Source organism: Molothrus ater, chromosome 5 (assembly GCF_012460135.2).
Source record: "Molothrus ater isolate BHLD 08-10-18 breed brown headed cowbird chromosome 5, BPBGC_Mater_1.1, whole genome shotgun sequence".
Classification (NCBI taxonomy): domain Eukaryota; kingdom Metazoa; phylum Chordata; class Aves; order Passeriformes; family Icteridae; genus Molothrus; species Molothrus ater.
Window position 1 is genome coordinate 935,204 of NC_050482.2, and position 20,651 is coordinate 955,854.

General features: G+C 53.0%; 1 protein-coding gene across 4 annotated transcripts in view; it reads right to left on the reverse strand.

The window, feature by feature from the left end:
• SHANK3 (SH3 and multiple ankyrin repeat domains 3) overlaps positions 1 to 20,651 on the reverse strand; it is a 164,735-nt gene that overhangs the window by 79,287 nt on the left and 64,797 nt on the right. For all 4 annotated transcript variants that reach the window (XR_008508403.1, XM_054514833.1, XM_054514835.1 and 1 more), the window contains exon 13: positions 9,052 to 9,242. Coding sequence is in view for 3 of the 4 variants with exons in the window: in XM_054514833.1 (XP_054370808.1) it covers positions 9,052 to 9,242 (191 nt within the window). In the remaining variant the exon portion in view is untranslated. The remainder of the gene's footprint in view (positions 1 to 9,051; positions 9,243 to 20,651) is intronic.

Below are 20,651 nucleotides of genomic sequence, written 5' to 3' on the forward strand. Positions count from 1 at the left end.
GCATTCCCGAGCTCCGGAGAGGAGGGAAGAGCAGCCGGAGCCGTCTCACACCCGTGCCCACGGAAAACATGGATGGGAAAGGAGTCAGGGATCCAAGGAAACCCGGCCCGGCTGCCAGGCTGCTCCAAGCTTTTCCCAGGAAGAGGAGGAGGAGGAGCCCCGGGAGTTCAGGGAATCCCTTTGGAACCCACAGGAATCCTCTTCCCGCTGAAAAGCCAGGATGTGTTTGAGGGATTAGCGCCATTCCAGAGGCGGAAATTCCTTGGATAATCCGGCTTGGGAAACGTCTTGGATGTTATTCAAGTCTGAGGGGATTTTCTTGATTCCCACCCGAACTCCAGGAAAAAACTGGGATCAGCCCTGTAAGCAGGGATTCAGGAACATTTGGGGATCACTCCCTGGTGGAATTCCCAGCTGGAAAACAGTGGGATTTGGGAATTCCCCATCCTGAAAAATCCCAGGGAGACAGAGTCCTCAGCGTCCTTAGAGAAGGAATTCCTGGAATTCCTACCCCAAGAGCAGCTCCTGGCAGGATGAGGAGCTCCATGGGAAGCCCTGGGAATGCTGGATCCTGGCCAGAATTCCCAGAGAATCCGGCAGGAGAGCCCTGGAAATGTCAGGGATTGGGATGGGTCCATCCCGCTTGGAATGTGGCACAAAGGGCAGAACCATCCCAAAAACCCATGGAAAACCTGGATCCACATCACTCAAAAATCCTGGAAAACCTGGATCCACATGCCTAAAAACTCACTGAAAACCTGGATCCACATTCCCCAAAACTCATGGAAAACCCCCAGTTTCCCAGGGAATATTCCTGGATTTTTCCTTATTTTTCATTTTCATGCACCAGGAGATGGAAAAATTCCATCTCCAAGCTTTTCTATGGGAATGCTGACACTGGATTCCCACTGGATCATTTGGGATAGTTCTGATTTCCGTGGATTAATCTGAACTCCAGGAAAACGTTACGGATCCCACTTGGAATTGGCAGCTCCAAGCGGATCCTGGTGGAAAACAGGGAGGAGGATGATGACGTCACCTTTTCCTTAAAAACCTGTGGACGTTTTGCTCCTGGAGGTTTCATTTTCCCATGGAAATTCCAGGATTTCTGAGCAGCCTCTGCAGTTGGAGCAGAGCATGACACGGCACTTCCCAGCCCTTGGAAAAATCCAGGATTAAACCCCGAAATCCTGGAATTCCCGACCTTGGAAAAGCCCTCCTGGGTTATCCATTCGCACCTTATCCCCAGCTCAACATCCAGGAATTCCTTGGAATTCCTCCAGGAATGGTGACTCCAAACCTCCCTGGGCAAGGCCTGACCCCCCTTTCCATGGAAAAATTCCCAAATATCCAAACTGAGCCTCCCTTGGCCCAGCCTGAGGCCATTCCATGTTTTCCCATCCCCTGTTCCCTTAGGAATTCTGTGGCACCTGGAGTTCCCAACTCCAATGGCATTCCTGGGCTTAATCCGTGTGAATTGGAGGGAAAAAATTCCATTTTCCTGATGGGAACAGCAACTCCCAGGTTTAAATCCAGCTGATCCCAATTCCAGTTGGATGGGATTTTCCTGGGAATGGGAATCCACCTGGAGCCAGCAGCAAACAGCAGGGAAAGAGCGTTTTCCATGGGGTTTTCCATGGATTCGGCAGCAGAGGAGTGACGGGAGCACATGGAAACCTTGGGATGTCCAAGGGAATTTTTTTGGGACCAGCTCCAGCCCCCATTGGATGCTTTCCAATCCCCCCATCCCTGGATCGGGGATCAGATTTCCAGGATCGCCAGGAGGGGGTGGATATTCCTGGCATCGGAAATTCCAAAGCCATTTCGAGAGCACCGGGAATTGTGCCCCAACATCCCAAATCCCTGAGCAGCAGGAATCCCCATGGAATTCCTCCTTCAGAATTCCCAATCCACAATTCCCCCCACCAGTTCCTCCCCCACAGCTCCCATTCCAGAATATTCCCAGAAGGCGACTCCCAGTTTGGGTTTTCTGGGAATTTCAGGACACACGAGGAAAGGGAAACTTTGGGAAGTGCAGGAAAACCGGGATGGGAGAGGAAGATCCCTCTGCCCCCCCAGCCCCGATCCCATCTGGAATAAACAGCAGGAGTGGAGGGAAAACCGGGAAAAGCCGAGCTCCAAAAATCCTGGAAAACTCCCCACACTTGGAGGCCACAGCGAGGAAAAAATGTGGGAAAAAGGATAAAGCTGGGAAGGGGAAAAAAAAATCCCAAGGAAAAATTCCATAGTTACCTACTTCACGGAGCTGCTGGTCTGGAGCATGGATGGGAATGGAAAAGAGAAAAAAAAACCATGGAAAAGAGAAAAAAAAAACATGGAAAAGAGAGAAAAAAAACCCATGGAAAATGTGCAGAGGCACAAGCAGAACAACGTGGAAATGAAACGTGGGAATGGTCTCCAGCTAAATCCCTGGAATTATGGCCTGGAATGTCATCCAGGGACGTGTGGACTCCTCAGCCAGGCCAGAACATGGACAATCCCAAAAAACCCAACCAAGGATCCCAAATCTGGTTGGTATTCCAGGTCAGGACTGTGGAAAATCCCTAAATCCCAACGCAAGATCACAAGTTTTGGTGGAATTCCAGGTCAGGAGCACAGACAGCTCCCAACAAAAGAAATCCCAGCAAAAGATCCCAGGTTTGGTTGGAATTCCAGGTCGGACCATGGGCATATCCTCCAATCCCAACCCAAGACTCCAAACCTGGGTGGAATTCCAGGTCAGAGCACGGAGAGCCCCGGAAAACCCAACCCTGGATCCCAAATCGGGTTGGACACCCAGGCTGAGACCATGGATGCGCATCCAATCCCAAAAAAGGCCCCAAATTTCCTTGGAATTCCAGGTCGGACCATGGAGGACCCCTCCAATCCCAAAAAAAAGGCCCCAAATTTCCTTGGAATTCCAGGTCGGATCACAGAGAACCTCTCCAAACCCAAAAAAAAACCCCAAATCAGGTTGGACACCCCGGTTAGACCATGGACATTCCCAAAAAACCCTCCCAAATTTCCTTGGAATCCCAGGTCAGACCACGGACAAGCCCTCCAATCCCCGAAAAGATCCCAAATCCGTCTGGAATTCCAGAGCAGGCCACGGACACCCCCTCCAACCCCAAATTTGGTCGAACCCCAAATCCAAGCCCGAACCCCCCCGCTTTGAACCCAGGATCCCAAACAGGGCCGAGATTCCGGACAAGATCCCAGGGAAGCCGATCCAGGAAAACCCAACGGCGCCACGGCCGCTCTTCCCACCTCCCCGAATTCCCGGCTTTTCCCAGCCCGGAACATTCCGTCATTTCCATTCCCAGGGGAACTCAATTCCCTCTGGAATTTTCCCGCCTATTTTGGGTCACGCTGGAAAACTGGGACAGCTCCGAGGTCACCGGGATGCGGAGTGGAATTAATGAGGAATTTTCTAATTTTGGGATGGGAATCGGGGCCGGCCGCCAGCTCAGCGCGCGGCGGAATATTCCTGACGGGAATATCTCCCGGGTTTCTTCAATTCCACGGAAAACCAAGGCACTTCCCAAATTCCAGCTGGGAATTTGGGGTCACTTGGAGCCCCGCGTTTAAGGGTTGGAATTCCAGGTGGGAATAACAATTCCCAGGATTGTCTGGAGCCAAGGAGGGAGCAAATCCATCTGGAATTCCCAGGAAAATCCTGAAATTATTCCCAAAAAACCAATGGGATTTCCATTCTTGAGGCGCTACCCTGTTTTTTCTAGGAATATCCCATAATTTAGGGATCCCCAATGGAATTCCCATGGGAAGGGGGAAGCACAAGGAGACTTTTCCAGAGGATGGAGAAAAGCAACATTCCAGGACTAAATTCTGGAATTCAAATGCAGGAAAAGCTCCAGGAAACACAGGAACACCAAAATGAATCCTTAACATTATTCCTTAAAACGTTAAAGAGAGGGAATTTTGTTTCTTTTGGAAAATTCCGGGAATTTCCCCACTAAATTTAAGATTTCTGTGTCCGAAGATTTTTTCCTACCAGGAGCACTTCCCGCTCCAGCCACTGATTCCCCAAAAAGATCCATGAAATTATCCCAGGGATCTGAAAAGCCTCGGCCTGGAGAACTGGATTTATAACGGAGGCTCTTCCCGAGAATTCCAGGAAAAATCCTTTTTTAAAATCTGGAATTCCCAGAATTCCAGCTTTGGGAATGAACTCAGGGAAGGGTTTTGGTGCCAAGGCAGAGTTTTCCAGCTCATTCAAGTGGGGAAATCGATCCCATTCCAGAGGTTCCGCTCTCCCTTTTTTCCAAAGGAAAAGATCCATGCAAAACCAAGATCTAGGGAAAATCCATCGGGATCAACCTGGAAATCAGAGTAACACCTTGGGAACTCCTGTGCCAATCAATCCCAAAAGAATTTTCATGGATTTGGATCCAGCTCCAGAGTTGAGCCCACAAATCCCAGCCCAGGCTTGGGATACTGGGGGGAAAAAAAGCAGGAATTGTGGGAATTCTGTCCCAAAAAACAGATGGAAAAAAAGTAGGAAATGTGAAATTGTGTCCCAAAAAACAGAGAGAAAAAAGCAGGAATTGTGGGAATTCTCTCCCAAAAATCCGAGTTTTTGATGGGATCTCCCTGTCTTACCACCAAGGATTTTTCCAGGGATAACTGATGAGAGTTCCCAACGTTCTCCCAGATTCCAGGAACGAATGTCATTTTTATGGGAATTTTCTAGAATAACCCAGCCTCATCCTGGATATTTCCATGATTTTCCAATGGATTTCCATCCACACATTTGGAAAACCTCCCTTTTTGGGAATTTCAGAAACTCTGGGGTGACTCCAATGGACCCTGACCAAGGAACACCGTGGGAATTCTTGGTCTCCTCAAATAAGGAAGAAATTCCATTAAAAACAGGGAGGCGGGGAATAAAAAACCCGGGAATTGTCCTGTCCAGCTTCCCTGCAGATACGGAAATTTGGGAAGAGGGATCTTCCCTGGCAAAAATCGATGCTGAAGGAAAAGCAAAGCACGGGAAAAGTTGGGAATTTTTGAATCCCGAGCAAGATCCCCCCACTTGGATGGGAGGTGGAGCCAAGAATTCCTGGGATTCTGGAACGGTTTGGGTGGGAAGGATCTTTGGGATCATCCCATTCCAATTCCCACATTCCCAGGTTGCTCCAAACCAGCCTTGGATGACTCCAGGGATGGAGCAGCCACAATTCCGACTCCTTTTCCAACAAAATCCCAAAAATCCTGAGGCCATCCCACCAAGCCATCCCTAAATCCTGATTTTTTTTTGTTTCCCCCAATATCCAGGAGAGAATTTTTCCTTGGAGTTCCAGTCAGGAAATTTGGACTTGGGGAAGTTCAAAGTGGGGTGGCTCCAAAAATTCCACAAAACTTTTCCTGGTGACCTGAAATCCTGAAAATCCCAATGGAAAAATCCCGGCCTGACCTGAAATGAAGGAATATAACCTGGGAAAAAGCGGGATTTGGGACAGATGGCATTCCCGAGGGCTCGGATGATTTTCCAGCTGGGAACCAGCTGCATCCTGGCTTCTTCCCAACCTTTCCCAAACGACCTTCCCAGAGGGAAAACCAGGAGCAGCAGGAGAAATTCCTGACCTTGGGATGAAGGAAAAACTTCCCAGGAATTCCGAGCCCTGGAGAAGCCACGGGAAGGAGCTGATCCTGGGAAATGTGGTGAAAAATGGGAATATGGGATTGGGAATTATCCCGGGAAGGACGCGGAGCTGTTGGAGCAAATCCAGGGGAGGCACCGGGAGGATTCAAGGGATGGAGCTGGGAGGAAAAGCTGGGAAAATTGGGAATGTTCTCCTGGAGAAGGGAAGGCTCCAGGGAGGGCTTCCAGCACATTCCAGGGCCTGAAGGGGCTCCAGGAGAGCTGAAATGTGGGAAAGGAATGGAAGGGTGGGACACAGGGAATGGCTTCCCACTGGGAAAGGGAGATTGGGGTGGGATCTTGGGAATGAGGAATTCCTGGCTGGGCTGGAATTCCCAGAGCAGCTGGGGCTGCCCCTGCATCCCTGGAATGTCCAAGGAAAGGCTGGAGCAGCCTGGGATGGTGGAAATTTCCCTGCCCTTGGAATGGGATGGGAATGATCTCACGGGTAGGGATGAGATCCATCATCCCACAAATCATTCCAGGATCCTGTGCATTCCCAGGCTGGATTCCCATGGCTGGATTTCCTGAAATTCCAGCTCCCCATCCTCATCCAGCAATCCCTTTCCATTCCCAAACCTTTTCCCATCCTTCCAGCTCCATTCCCAACATTCCCGTTCCCAGGAATCGCCACCATCCCTGCCCCCGCGTCATTCCAGAACCCTGGAGAGCTCCCTCGGCCGGAATTCCTCCCATTCCAGCCTCTCCCGACATTCCCGGCCACCCCCCGAGCTCAGGGATTGTCCCGAATCCATGGAACATGACAAAGCAGCGCCGTATCCGGAGCTGCCAAGATTCCCAAAAAAAAAAAATCCACGGATCAGCCTCTCCTGGAGGAATTCCATGAGGGAAGGGATCGATTTTGAGCCCCTCATCCTCCCGAACTCCGGGAATATCCAGCGGGAAGCGGTTCCCGCTCCCAGGGGTCACTCCACGTCCTCCTCCTCCCTCTTCCCACGGGTTGTTTTTCCCTGGAGATCACACGCCAGGAATTTTGGGATGGAGAAGCGAATCCCAAGGATTTTGTGGCAGCGACTCCAGGACCACCCACTCCACGGCAGCACGAGGAAAAACAGGGAAAAGGGAGGCGGCGGGGGGGGAAACATCGGGAAAAGCATTTCACATCCCAGGAATCCTTCCCGGATCCTGGAATTCCACACCTGCGTCCCAGGAATGCCGGAACCCCACGTGAAACTCACGGAATTCCAAGGAATCCACAGGAATTCCTCAGCACAGCCGCCCCCTCCCCTTCCCAGCCGGCTCCCGCTCTCCCCAGGGAAAACAAATCCATGGGAAGGGCAGCGGGAATGTGGGAGCCGCAATTCCAAGCTGGGAATATTCCCGGTCTCCCTCTCCCGTCATTCCAGAGGCTCCGGCCCCGCGTCGTGCCAGGAATCCGCATAAAAATCGCGGAGGAGGGAGAGGAGGAGAAGCTCCCGAAACTTTCCGGAGGGGGGGAAAAACTCTGGAATTCTCCGGCTGGCAGGGAATTCCCTTCCTCGGGAAGCTGGCAGCTGGAATTCCGAGCTTCCAGCAGAATTCCCAGCCCAACCCCACGGCAGCGCTGCCGTTATCCAGGAAAATCCCCCTGGCTTTATCCATGAGAATCCCCCCGGTTTTATCCATGAAAATTTCCTTGTCATTATCCATGGATTTTTTTTTTCCCCTGCCGTTATCCATGAATTTTTTTTCCCTGGCGTTATCCATGAGAATTTCCCGGCTCCCGCTGCAGCTCGGGAAGCGGAGCCGGGAGAAGCCGGAATGGGCGAGGGGGGTTGGGAACTCGGGATGTGGGAATGGGATTTGGGAGCGGAGCCGAGATTTGGGAGCGGAGCCGGGATTTGGGAGCGGGGGGGACAAGGACACGGCCCCGGAACGCCGGGAATGGGAATGGAGCCGGGAATGGGAATGGAGCTGGAGCGGGGCCGGCCGGGAGAGCGGCCCCAAAACCGGGATGGGAACCCCAAAACCGGGATGGGAACCCCAAAACCGGGATTAGAGACCCCAAAACCGGGATTAGAGACCCAAAACCAGAATGGGGACCCCAAAACAGGACTGGGGATCCCAAAATCGGGATTGCGCACCCCAAAACCGGGATGGGAGCCCCAAAACCGGGATGGGAGCCCCAAAACCGGGATGGGAGCCCCAAAACCAGGATTGGGGACCCCAGAACCAGGATTGGGGACCCCACAGAGCTCCGGCCCCAAAACCGGTAAGGGGACCCCAAAGCAGGATTGGGGACCCCAAAACAACACAACAGGACTGGACACCCCACAAAGCTGCAGCCCCAAAACCAGGCTGGGGACCCCAAAACCAGGATGGGGACCCCACAGCCACAGGAAGGGGCCCCACAACCAACCTGGAGACCCCACAACAGGATTGGGGACCCCATAACCAGGATTGGGGACCCCAAAACCTCACAATAGGACTGGAGACCCCACAGAGCTGTGGCCCCATAATTGGGCTGGGGGCCACCCAGCTGAGCTGGGCACCCCACAAAGCTGCAACCCCAAAACCAACCAGGGGACCCCGCAGAGCTGCAGCCCCACAGCTGAACCGGGGACCCCAGAGCGCTGCAGTCCCAGAACCGGCCCGGGGACCCCAAAGCGCTGCAGCCCCACAGGTGGCTTGGAAGCCCCACAAAACTGCAGCCCCACAGGTGGCTTGGGGACCCCACAAAGTGGCAACCCCATAACTGGGCTGGAGACCAGCCAGGTGAGCTGGACACCCCACAAAGCTCCAGCCCCACAACCAGACTGGAGACCCCGCAGTTCTGCAGCCCCACAGGCGGGTTGGACACCCCACAAAGCTGCAACCCAACCAGCTGGAGACCCCATAAACTGCCTGGAACACCCCGAGGCCCTGCAGCCCCACAAGCGGCCCACAGACCCCACAGCTCTGCAGCCCCCCCTGCGCAGGGGATCCCACAGCCCTGCGGCCCCACAGGTGGGCAGGACACCCCACAGCCAGCCTGGAGACCCCACAGCCCTGCGGCCCCACAGGTGGGCAGGACGTGCCCAAATCTGCAACCCCACAGGCAGCCTGCAGACCCCACGGTTGTGCAGCCCCACACCTGCGCCGCGATCCCGGGGCACCGCAGCCCCACAGGTGGGCAGGACACCCCAAGAGCCGCAGCCCCACAGGTGGGCAGGACGCCCCAAGAGCCGCAGCCCCACAGGTGGGCAGGACGCCCCAATCCCTCCACGCCGCACCTGAGCGCTCCCATCCCACCCATCCACCCCAGCCGCGGCCCCGCCACTGCCGCATCCAGCACCGGGGGCAGCACCCGCCGCTCCTCCCGCCCTCCCCGGCCGCTCCCCGCCGCCGCCGTCCCGGTGTCCGCGTCGCTGTCCCCGCGTCCCCGCCGCCGTCCCGGCGTCCCCGCTCACCCTTGACGGCCTCGCCGCGGTTGAGCTGGATCTCGCCATCGCCCTGCGGCGCGTAGCTCTTCACCACGATGAACTTGCGGCCGGGCACGGCGCTGTAAAGCTTCCGCTTGGGCCCGCGCAGCGGGGCGGGCGCGGCGTGGGGCGCGGGCTCGGTGCCGGGGCCGGCGGGGGGCCCGGCGGGGCCGGCGGGGCTGTAAACGAACACGTAGGTTACGGTGCTGATGCCCGGCAGCTCGCGGCTCGCCCCGCCGCGCCCCGCGGGCTGCGCCATGGCCGGGGGTGGCCCCCGCGGGGCTCAGCGCGGCCCCGGCGGCGCCGCCCGGGCGCGGGCAGCGGCGGAGGCTGGAGCGGCACCGGCTGCGGGGCGGCCGCCGCCCGCCACCGCCGGCTCCATGGCGCAGCGGCGCCGCCCGCCCCGCGCTCCGCTCCGCTCCCTCCGGCGCACCATGGCCCGGGGCAGGTGGGGCCGGAGCCCGCGGCTCCTCCCCCGGCGGGCGGGGACGCCGCCGGACCGGCCGCCCCCGCTCCCGCCGCTCCCGCCGCCGCCGCCGCCCCCGCTGCCGGCGCGGTCCCGACCCCGCTCCCGCTCCTGATCCCGCTCCTGATCCCGCTCCTGGATCCCACTCCTGGATCCCACTCCTGGATCCTGATGCCGCTCCCGTTCCCCGATACCGATCCCGGATCCCGAGCCCGCTCCTGATACCGACCCCGCTCCCGGGACCAATCCCGGGACTGTCGAGCACCACCCGCAATCCCGTGTGGGAATGGGAATGGGTGTGGGACCGCGCCACAGCCATCCCGGGACCGATCCCGCTCCTCATCCCGAGCCCGCTCCTCATCCCGATCCCGCTCCCGGTCCCGGCGGGGCCCGCCCAGAGTCGCCCCCTGGCGGCCGCTGCTGGCGCTGCCCCGGGGAGGGAACCGGTGCGGAAGTGGGAGCGGGAATGGGAATGGATGTGGGAATGGGAATGGGAATGGGTGTGGGAGTAGGATTGGGAATGGGAGTAGGATTGGGAATGGGAATGGGAGTAGGATTGGGAATGGGAGTAGGATTGGGAATGGGAATGGGAGTGGGAGAGGGAATGAGAGTGGGAATGGGAGCGAGAGTGGGAATAGGATTGGGAATGGGAGTGGGAATGGGATCGGGTGTGGGAACAAGACTGGGATGAGAGCGGGATCACATGAATGGAACCGGGTGTGGATCGGGACCGGGATGGGGGCAGCAAAGGGAGCGGCTCCGGGGCGGGGAGGACACGGGGAGGAGGGAGCAGGGAGCGGGACGGGAGCGGGATGGAGGGACAGGGATGGAGGGACAGGGATGGAGGGACAGGGATGGAGGGAAGGACGGGAACAGGAGGGAGGAAGGAGGGAGGGTCCCCGGTACCCATTCCCGGTACCCATTCCCGGCTCCCGTTCCCGGCCTGGGGGTCCCCGGTTCCCGTTCCCCAGTTCCATATTTGCCCCCACAATTCCATCTTTTTTCACCCCAATTCCATAATTGCCCCCACCCTCCCAAGTTACTGCGGCCTAACTGCGGGGATTGCGGGAATTCCAGGGATTTCGGGAACGCGGGAATTGCGGGAATGCAGGAAATTGCGGGAATCTCCGGGAATGCTCCGGGAGGATCCCTGAGTGCACTGAGGGGGCAGAGCCCCGCCCAGGCACAGCGACACCGGTGCCACCCCGGGTGCCACTGTCCCCCTGTGCCTCAGTGCCACTCGTGCCGTCCCTGGGTGCCACTGTCACTTGTGCCACCTGTGCCCCAATGCCACCCACAGTGACACTGGTGCCACCACGAGTTGTGCCAACCCGTGCCAACCTGTGCCAACCTGTGCCCCGGTGTCACCTGCGCCACCCTGTGCCCATTGCCACCCACCCTGTGCCACTGTCACTTGTGCCACCCTGCGCCCCAGTGCCCCTGGTGCCATCCCTGTGCCCCATTGTCCCCTGTGCCACCCCCGTGCCAGTGCCCACAGAGACACTGGGTGCCACTGTCCCCTGTGCCACCCGTGCCCCATTGTCCCCTGTGCCACCCCGTGCCCCAGTGCCCCTGGTGCCATCCCTGTCACCTGTGCCACCTGTGCCCTCCTCCTGTGCCCCGGGCTGAGCCCTTTCCCGGCTCCTTCCGGAATTTTCCCTCCTTTCCCAGCTCCGCTCCCTTCTTTCCTGGCGGGCGGAGCCCCAAGAATTCCCGGGGAAAACTGTGGGAAGAGCTCGGCTTTCATCACGAATCCCAGAATTCCAGAGCTCGGAAAAGAATTCCAAGGTCACCGAGCCCATCCTGAGCCCCCCAGGAGAGCTCTGAGCGGAATTCCAGGAATTCCTTGGACACCTCCAGGGATGGCGACTCCAAAGCTCCCTGGGCAGCCCCTGCCAATGCCTGACCCCACTTCCCACGGGGAGAAAAATTCCATAAGGAAAAAGTTCCACGAGGAGAAGAAAATTCCACGAGGAGAAAAATTCCATCAGCAACAAAAATTCCGTGAGTAAAAAAATTCCATGAGGGAATCTGCCCGGCTGGGGTTGGATGTTTTCCACGGGAGCAAATTCCCGGGCGCTTTTCCAGCGGAGTTTTCCCTTCATCCCCTTTATCTCCCCGCACCAGGAGGCTCCAGGCCCTCGTTCCATGAATCCCGAGCTCATCCTGGATTTCCGAGCGGCAGCCGGATAAATCCAACAGCGGGGATTAAGTGGCTCGTGAGATCCCCAAAATTCCCGGTGGATCCGGGATTTCTCCACGCTCGGTGCCCACATCCTCCCGCCGGGATTCCCACGGGATTCCGAAGGGAAAGGGAATTCTGGGAAGGAGCAGCAGCTCTCCCTCCCACCTTCAGTTTTGCGTTCCATGGAATTTTTTGTCCTGGATCGCCTCCATCCCATTGGAATTCCAGGTGGGACTGATGGCACTCCGTGTCTGATTCCAGGGAGTTCCAGCCCATGGAAGCGTCCGGCTGGGTTTGGGCACCTGGTGGTGCTTCCATTGGGAATTGTCCCATTCCAGGATGGAAAAACCTCCTCGGGAATAAACTTGGAATAAACCCCCAGAGAATTCCCATTCCAGGTGGGTGAACGGACCACAATATTCCCAAAAATTGCTTCCAATGCATCCAACGATCCCAAAAAATCCAGGACGTTTTAATTTCCATGGGAATTCATGGGAATGATCAGAAGTGAATTCCAGGGGAAAGATTCTGGGTTTGGTTTAAACAACGCTTCCCTTGAGAATTCCTGGAATTCCCAGAATTTCTGGCTCTGTTTTCCGGGATTCCTGACCCCTCTTTCCCAGAAAAATGAGCCCAAATCCCGGGAAGATCATCCGGAGGGAGCCGTGGGGGCTCATCCTGGGAAAAAGGAGGATCAGGAGGGACCTTTTCCCTCCAGAATTCCATGGCGGAGGCGGCAGCCGGGTGGGATTTGGGATCTGCTCCCAGGAAATCCCAGGGAACAGCCTCGAGCACTGCCAGAGGAATTTTAGGTTGGATATCGGGAAAAAATCCTGAATTGTCTCACAGAATGAGGAAGAATTCCTGCTCTTAGGAGAATTCCTCCCTCCGGGAGCATCCTGGGATTCTCCTTCTCTGCACTTGGACGCGGTTCCAGGTTTCCTGACCCTCTTTCCTGGGATTTCTGACCCTGTTTTCCAGGATTTCCAGCCCCTCTTTCCCAGGCTGGTGGGATCTGGGAGTGGCACCCGGAGCTGCCACGAATCCGGATTCAGCCCCAGGGATTCTCACACTTTCCCAGGATCTTTCTCCCAACATTTCTGGGATCCTTTGCCCAACATTCCCAGGACTTTTTGCCCAGCATTTCCAGGATCCTTCTCCCAACATTTCCAGGATCTTTTCCCCAAAGTTTCCAGGATGGTTTCCCCAACATTCCCAGGATGATTCTCCCAACATTCCCAGGACTGTTCTCCCAGTGCTTCCAAGATCCTTTCCCTAAAATTTCCTTTTCCCCAGCATTCCCAGGATCATTTCCTAGCATTCTTAGCATTCCCAGGATCTCTTTCCAACATTCCCAGGACTGATTGTTCTCCATGGACAGGGACACCTTTCCCTATCCCAGGTTGCTCCAAGCCCCATCCAACCCGGCCTTGGGCACTTCCAGGGGCGGGATTTGACTCCAAACACCACCCGCACACCTGGAATTGCTCCTGGACAAATCCAAACCTCTGCATCCCACCGGGAAATGCCCATGGAGGGAATTCCCGCGGTTCACTTCATTCCCTTAATCCAGCAGCAGCAGGAAAAAAATCCCCAGGAATTGCTGGGAATTCCTGGTGTTCCTTGGGATGACAGCAGAGAGGGAAAACTTCCCCATGGATGTGGAAATTCCAAGTTGCTGAAATCTGGGATAAGCAGGGAGATTTGGGGAAGATCCCACCTGGAAAGGAGCAGCAGGAATGAAAGAGGGATTTTGGGATGAGCCTGGCCGGACACATCGGGAATGTTGAGGAGGGATTAAAGTGTTCCAATAATTATTTTGGGAACTCTGGTTGTGTGTCCAGGAGAGTGGGAAAAAAAACGGGAATAAGGAAAACCGGAGGAATTCAGACACTGAATTCCCTTGGGGAAAAAAAAAAAAAAAACCAAACTGGAGCAAACAAAGCCTGGATGGAAGAAACGCGGGATCAGAGGGAATTGCCATGGATCAGTGGGAAAAGGAGCTGATCCTAAAAATCCCGGCGCTTCCCAGATCCAGGGGATGATTCCCTGCTCCGAAGCCTCCCTTCCCAAAATGGGAATATCCAGGATACACCGAGAGCTGAGCAGGAAAATCAGGATGGATCCCAGACCCTTCCTAAATCCAGAGGTCTCCAAAACCCGGGAATGAGGCTGGGATGAACGTAAGGAGTGAAACATCCGGAGGGATGATCCCAGCACGAGGAGCTGGATGGGGAACTCGTGGTGTTGGAGTGGGATTGGGAAGAGCGCGGAGGCTCCGGAGGCTCCGGCACGTGGGGAATGAGTCAGAGTCACGGCCGGGAGGGAGGGAGGGAGGAGGGATCCAGCTAAAACCTGGAAAAACACATGGAAAAGTTCTGCCGGCCCAGCCCTGCTGCTCCTGGGAATGGCTGAGGGATCCCCCTGGAATTCTGGGCGCAGCTCTGGAGCAGGAAAAGGGAAGGGAAGGAGCAGGGCAAAAGGGGCTGGAAAACCTCCCCTTGGAACAAAAAAATTGGGACTACACTAAATATTCCTTATATTCCCTGGAAAACCTGCCCCAGAATCCGCTTTTCTCCAGGATTTTTCCAGGAAAATGTGAGAGGACTCTGGTAATTATGGATATCCCTTGCCGTGGAGTGAAGGAGTTTTTGTAGGGAATTAAAACTTCCAAGGTTTTTTTCCCAACCTGGGCTGTTCGGATTGCAAACCTGGGAATTTCTCCTGCCCCAGCTCCATGGAATGAATTCTGTGATCCCTCTATCCCTGGAAAAACCTGGAAATAACAGAGCAAAATGCTCGTTCCTGGGGATATTTTCCCTGCAAAAGGTTGGGAATCACAGAGCCAGATCCAGGAATCCTCGGGAAGTTTGGACAAGGAGTTGGGCAGAGCTGCTCCAGGGAATTTCGGGAACATTTCCAAGACCACGGATTTTAAAATCCCACGCTATTTTTGACCTCCCAATGCTTCTGTATCCCACTCTGGATCTGCCTCCGGCACGTCCCAAATTCCCGAGCTTCCCAAATTCCAAGGCCAGGTTGGAGCGACCTGGGACAGTGGGGGGTGTCCCTGCCCTTGGAATGGGGTGGAATTGGATCAGCTTTAGGATCCTTCCCATTCCAGGGTTCCACAGAATCCCAACAGAATCCTCTGAATCCAAATCCAGACCCCACGGTCACCACAGGGATGTCCCAAAATCCCCGGACACGTCGGGGACACCGGAACTGGTGGCCGTTCCCAATCCCAGGCAAACCAACATTCCCATGGGAATGGGAGGGGCTGGCAGGGATGAGGAGCAGCGGGATAATGTCAGATCCAATCCCAATCCCAAATCCAATCCCAATCCCACCAGAACCACCGGATGCCATATCCACGATATCCATATAATCCACGATATCCATGAAGCCCCTAAAACAGTTACTTTCAAGAGATGATGGGTTAAAGCATAGAATATAAAGCAGTTATGGGAAATATTCAATGTTAGGAAATCACATAGAGCAATAAATTGGGTAAGGTGTGGAACACAATGACAGGGAAGAGATAAGGACAGACAGTGATAAGTTCAGTGCATTTCAGAGCCAAGAAGAACTGCTGGGTAAGGCACGTTTAGGGCCAACATGTCAAATTGACCCTGAGACCCCTGCCAAGGCCTGGAGGCTAAGCCAACTACACCGGGAATTGACCAAATTTGGAGAGAGGTTCAAAAGTTTAAAGAGGAAGACTCCTCGAAGTTGATGAAGGCCGACCGGAACGACCCCTGAGAAGATCCTCAAAAGAGAAGTCCCCGCCCACGCTCCGCCTACACCACTCCCCATATGTATATGCATGAATATGATGTAATCCCAAACCTAAAATTGTATAAAAAGGTACGCTTTTGCTGTAAAGATTCAGAAATCCCATTTTAGGATTTCTCCGACGTCGTAATAAAATACCTCCTGCTTATTTGACTGAGTCTCTTAAGCAGTAATTTCTCGCCTTTTGGGGCAAAATTCGGCATCATTTCTGGCGACCCAGATGGGACGAAGCAGGGGATCCAGGATCTGAGGAGTCCCCTCGCTGGGTCCGGGGCTGGGACCCTCTGGGCGCCCCTGACGACTTTTTGTCAGAAGAGACTCCCCCTCGGACCAAGCGCTCTTTGGTGGACGAAGAGTTCCCTGCATCTCCTGCTTCTCCTGCTCCAAATTAAAGAGGTATTTTTTATCATTGTTCATTGGTTTTAGGATAAAGCGCTTTATGGGAACACGGGGTCAGACGTGACCACCGGAGGGTAAACCAGAGGACGCTCTGGTAAAGAATCCCTAATTGGTATTTTTGGGTACCTTTTGGTAATTGGTGTCTTTGCTAACCAGTAATTGATGCCTTTGGTGGGTACCTTTTGGTAATTGGTGTCTTTGCTAACCAGTAATTGATGCCTTTGGTGGGTACCTTTTGGTAATTGATGTCTTTGCTAACCAGTAATTGATGCCTTTGGTGGGTACCTTTTGGTAATTGGTGTCTTTGCTAACCAGTAATTGATGCCTTTGGTGGGTACCTTTTGGTAATTGGTGTCTTTGCTAACCAGTAATTGATGCCTTTGGTGGGTACCTTTTGGTAATTGGTGTCTTTGCTAACCAGTAATTGATGCCTTTGGTGGGTACCTTTTGGTAATTGGTGTCTTTGCTAACCAGTAATTGATGCCTTTGGTGGGTACCTTTTGGTAATTGGAAAAAAAAAAAAAAGGAAAAAAAAAAAAAGGAAAAAAAAAAAAAAAAAAAAAAGAGGAAAAAAATAAAAAAAAAAAAATAAGGAGAGTAAGAAAAAAGAGGCAAGACTCTAATACACTTGTTCTTGTATTGATCTTGTTGGTTTGTTTGAAACTGTGATTTAAGGGTTAAAAAGAGTGGTCAGTTTTTGTTTTTATCTGAACTGAACTAAATTCCGGGACTCGGTCCAATTTTCTCCACTCCCTTGGAGGAACTTGGAAGGAGTGTATACGTTTTATACCTTTGTTTAACCCTGTTGTATGCTTTGATGTATTGACTGTAAGATTTTTGCAAAGGGACGAGTTTAGTGGTTTTTATGTTGTCTGAAATTTGTTGTGATATTATCGGCAAAACCGTACTATTGATTTACAGTTTTGCGAGTGTGTGACGGCCTGGAGCCGACCAATATCGGTATCTTACGGTCTGCCGGCGACATCTTACGGTAAAGCAGTGTATTCTGATAAAACGGAAAGGTAGGACAGTTTGAATGAATTGGCACCGTGTATGAGAGAGTGTGTCTGAGACGCAGCCCGGCTGCGAAGCGAGTGGGAGTCCGGCTCTGCAGTTCCTGTCCCTCGCGAGAGGCCAGGTCAGAAAAGGACGAAGCGCTTGGATATTGTATGAATGAGGTGCTAAGATAAACTGGTATATAGTGCTTGTGGGAAAGAGATTTACTTGGTGGGATAAGAAACACGGACCCAGAAAATAGCAATGGGGAGTCAACCGAGCAAAGATATAAATATGAAAACCCCCTTAGGATGTATTCTGAAGCATTGGAAGGATTTGGGGGGGATTCCAGGAGGAAATATAAGTAAAAAGACACTCCTTAAATACTGCACGCAGTGGTGGCCGTTGTATAAATTGGATGATGGTGAGAAATGGCCACCAGAGGGGACAATTAATTATAATACCATTTTACAACTAATGCTCTTCCTCCGCCGGCTCAATAAATGGGATGAGGTAATGTATGCAGACATGTTCTTCACCCTGAGAAATAAACCTGAGTGGCAAAAGGAGTGTGGAATTAATGCAGCCCCTCAAGACCCTCTAGTACTAGCCCTGGAAAAAGATAAGAAAGGCTCAAAACCTAAAGAACGTTGCTGCGATGCATGTAGCATTGGGCAGCAATGTCTTAAGCTAACAAGGAGGGACAGTGGAAAAGAGAGTGAAATAAGCCTGTGGGAATACCATCCAGGGCCCCTCCCCAAACCAGGAGAGGAACGAGAGGATCCGACCCCATTAAAAGAACTGGAACGATGGTGGAAATCTAAGTTTGAGTGCAGCCCTGATAAGTTAGATAAGAGTTGGGGGAAGGCTAGCCCGTTAAGGTCGGAAGATAACAGGGGAGAAGGCAGCCCACAGGGATTGGATAGTCCGCAGGGGTCGGGAAGCTACAGAGATGCTGGAAGCCCACCTAGATTAGAGATTGAGAGAGAGGAAGGTAGTCCGACGGGAGCAGAGAGCCGAGGGGAGACGCGTAGCCCCCCCGAACTAAGCTTGTATGGGGACGGTAGCACACCCAGGAATGGAGGTGCTCGTAAAATGGAAACCAGCACACCAAAGACTGGGGACGAAAGCAACTCACCGGGAGGTGATGTCCCCAAATTGAGATACGGTGAAGAGAACAGTAATGAGACACGCGAGAGCGAGGCAGGGAGCAACTCACAGAAACTGAACATAGTAATTCAGATAGAGGATAAGAGAAGTGGAAGCGGAGTAGAAGATGAAAGGGACAGCAGCCCGGGACAGGATAAGAGCCGGCAGATACAAAGGAGGCAACAGACGCAGAACGAGAATCGGGTGGATTGTGTAATAGAGATAAGAGAGGAGACTGAAGAGCAGGAAGGGGAAAAAAGAAAAGAGAAGAGAAAGAATCGAGAAGGCACCGAGGTACAGGAAGAAGATCCCGGGGAAGGGATCAGCCACTCGTATTATACCAGATCTGTGGCACGGGAGGAAGCAAAGCAAAGAGAGGGGGGGAACCACACGATAGCTCCCCTCCGACAAGTTGTGCCAATGGTAGGGGAAAGGACAAGAGTAAAGGTGCCGTTCTCGACCAATGATTTAAATAATTGGAGGGATGAGGCAAAGAATTTTAGAAGGAATCCGGAGGGAGTAGCAAAGAGGTTTGAATTAATGGCAAAGAATTTGGATATTGATTGGGAGGATATAGAGGTGATGTTGTCAGAGCTGACAGATACAGAAAGGGAACTCGTATTGGAAACAGGAAAGCGACATGCTCAACTATTATCGGGGAGACTAGAAGATAATTTTCCCAGCAGCAAACCAGAATGGGACCCGGGCAATGCAGACCACTATCAGCGGTTAGTGCAGTATAGAAAACTGATAGCAATGGGCTTGCGTAACGCGATCCCCAAGGCTATCAATTGGTCAATGCTATATGACATCAGGCAGGGAAAGGATGAGACCCCATCAGAGTTCTTGGATAGACTTAGGGCAGCCATGAGACAATACACACCCCTGGACCCAGCGACGGAAGAAGGGAAACAACACCTGTTAGGATTAATGATGGGACAAAGTAATCCAGACATCAGGAAGAAATTGCAAAAGCTTGAGCATCCAGCAAATAAAAACCTGGAGACACTGCTAAATGAGGCATGGAAGGTGTATAATAATAGGGAAATTGAGGAGAAGAAAAAGGAGGACAGGAGAATAGCTCGAGTGGTGGCTGTAGCCGTGGCAGCTCAGAATACAGGTTACTCGGGACCTGGAACCAGGGGAAGGGGTAGAGGCAATCCGGCAAGAGGGGGGGGGAGACTCCAACCCCATCCAACTAGAGTGGGGCCAAACCAGTGTGCGTACTGCCTGAAAATGGGACACTGGAAGCAGGAATGCCCCCAGTTAAGGGAGAGACTATTGGGCACTACTATGGCCACACAACAGGATAACGACTGAGGGGGACCGGTGGGCCGTTCCCTAGCAGACCCACTGGTTAAAATGGAGCTAGGGGAAGGTGAAAAGGAATTGGACTTTTTGATTGATACGGGAGCAACCTTTTCGGTTCTAAATCAGGAATTGGTACCTAAAAGTGATGAATTTGTGCAAGTTGTGGGAGCAACAGGCCAACCAGAAAAAGCTTACTTTTTAAAACCCATCAAATACAAAATTGGGAAACAAATGGAAATTCATCAGTTCCTGTATTTACCAAATTCGCCAAAGCCCTTATTGGGGAGAGACCTATTGGAGAATTTGAGAGCCATAATAAAGTTCAACAAAGACAAATTGGAATTCCAAGTAAATGAGGAACAGCTGATCACAGCTCTAAGCCTGACAATCAGCTGTGTGGAACCCAAGCCTGAGAATCACAACATCAGGCGAATCCTAAGTGAAGTATACCCACTAGTATGGGCTACTGATACACCTGGGAAATCAAAACAAGCAACACCTATCATTATTGAACTTATACCTGGAGCAAGGCCGGTGGTTAGGAAACAATACCCACTGAGGTTAGAGGATAGAAAGGGAATCGAGCCCATAATTAAAAGGTTCTTAGAATTAGGATTATTGATAGAATGTGAATCAGATTTTAACACCCCAATTCTGCCAGTAAAGAAACCTAACGGAACTTATAGATTAGTCCAAGACTTGAGAGCAGTAAATGAGATAACCAAGACATTACATCCGGTAGTTGCTAACCCATACACGCTTTTAACTAAACTGAAAGATAGTTTGACATGGTTCACCGTATTGGATTTGAAAGACGCATTCTTCTGCCTTCCTTTAGCTCCTGAGAGTCAAAAGATTTTTGCCTTTGAGTGGGAATTTGTGGATAGAGGAAGAAAGACCCAACTTACGTGGACAGTATTACCCCAAGGATGGTGTAACTCCCCCACGATTTTCGGGAATCAGTTAGCCAAAGAGTTAGAACAGTGGGAAAGGCCGCTGGGAGATGGCACTCTCCTACAGTACGTAGACGACCTCCTAATAGCAACAGTGACAGAGGAAGAGTGCATTGCATGGACTATTTCCCTGTTAAACTTTCTGGGTTTAAGTGGATATCGAGTCTCCCAACAGAAAGCGCAGCTGGTGCAAAAAGAAGTGGTGTACCTGGGATACGAAGTCTCCAGAGGACAGCGATCCCTGGGAGCAGCCAGAAAAGAGGCCATCTGCCAGATGCCTAAACCAGAGACGGTGAGAGAACTGCGTGCCTTCCTGGGGATGACAGGTTGGTGT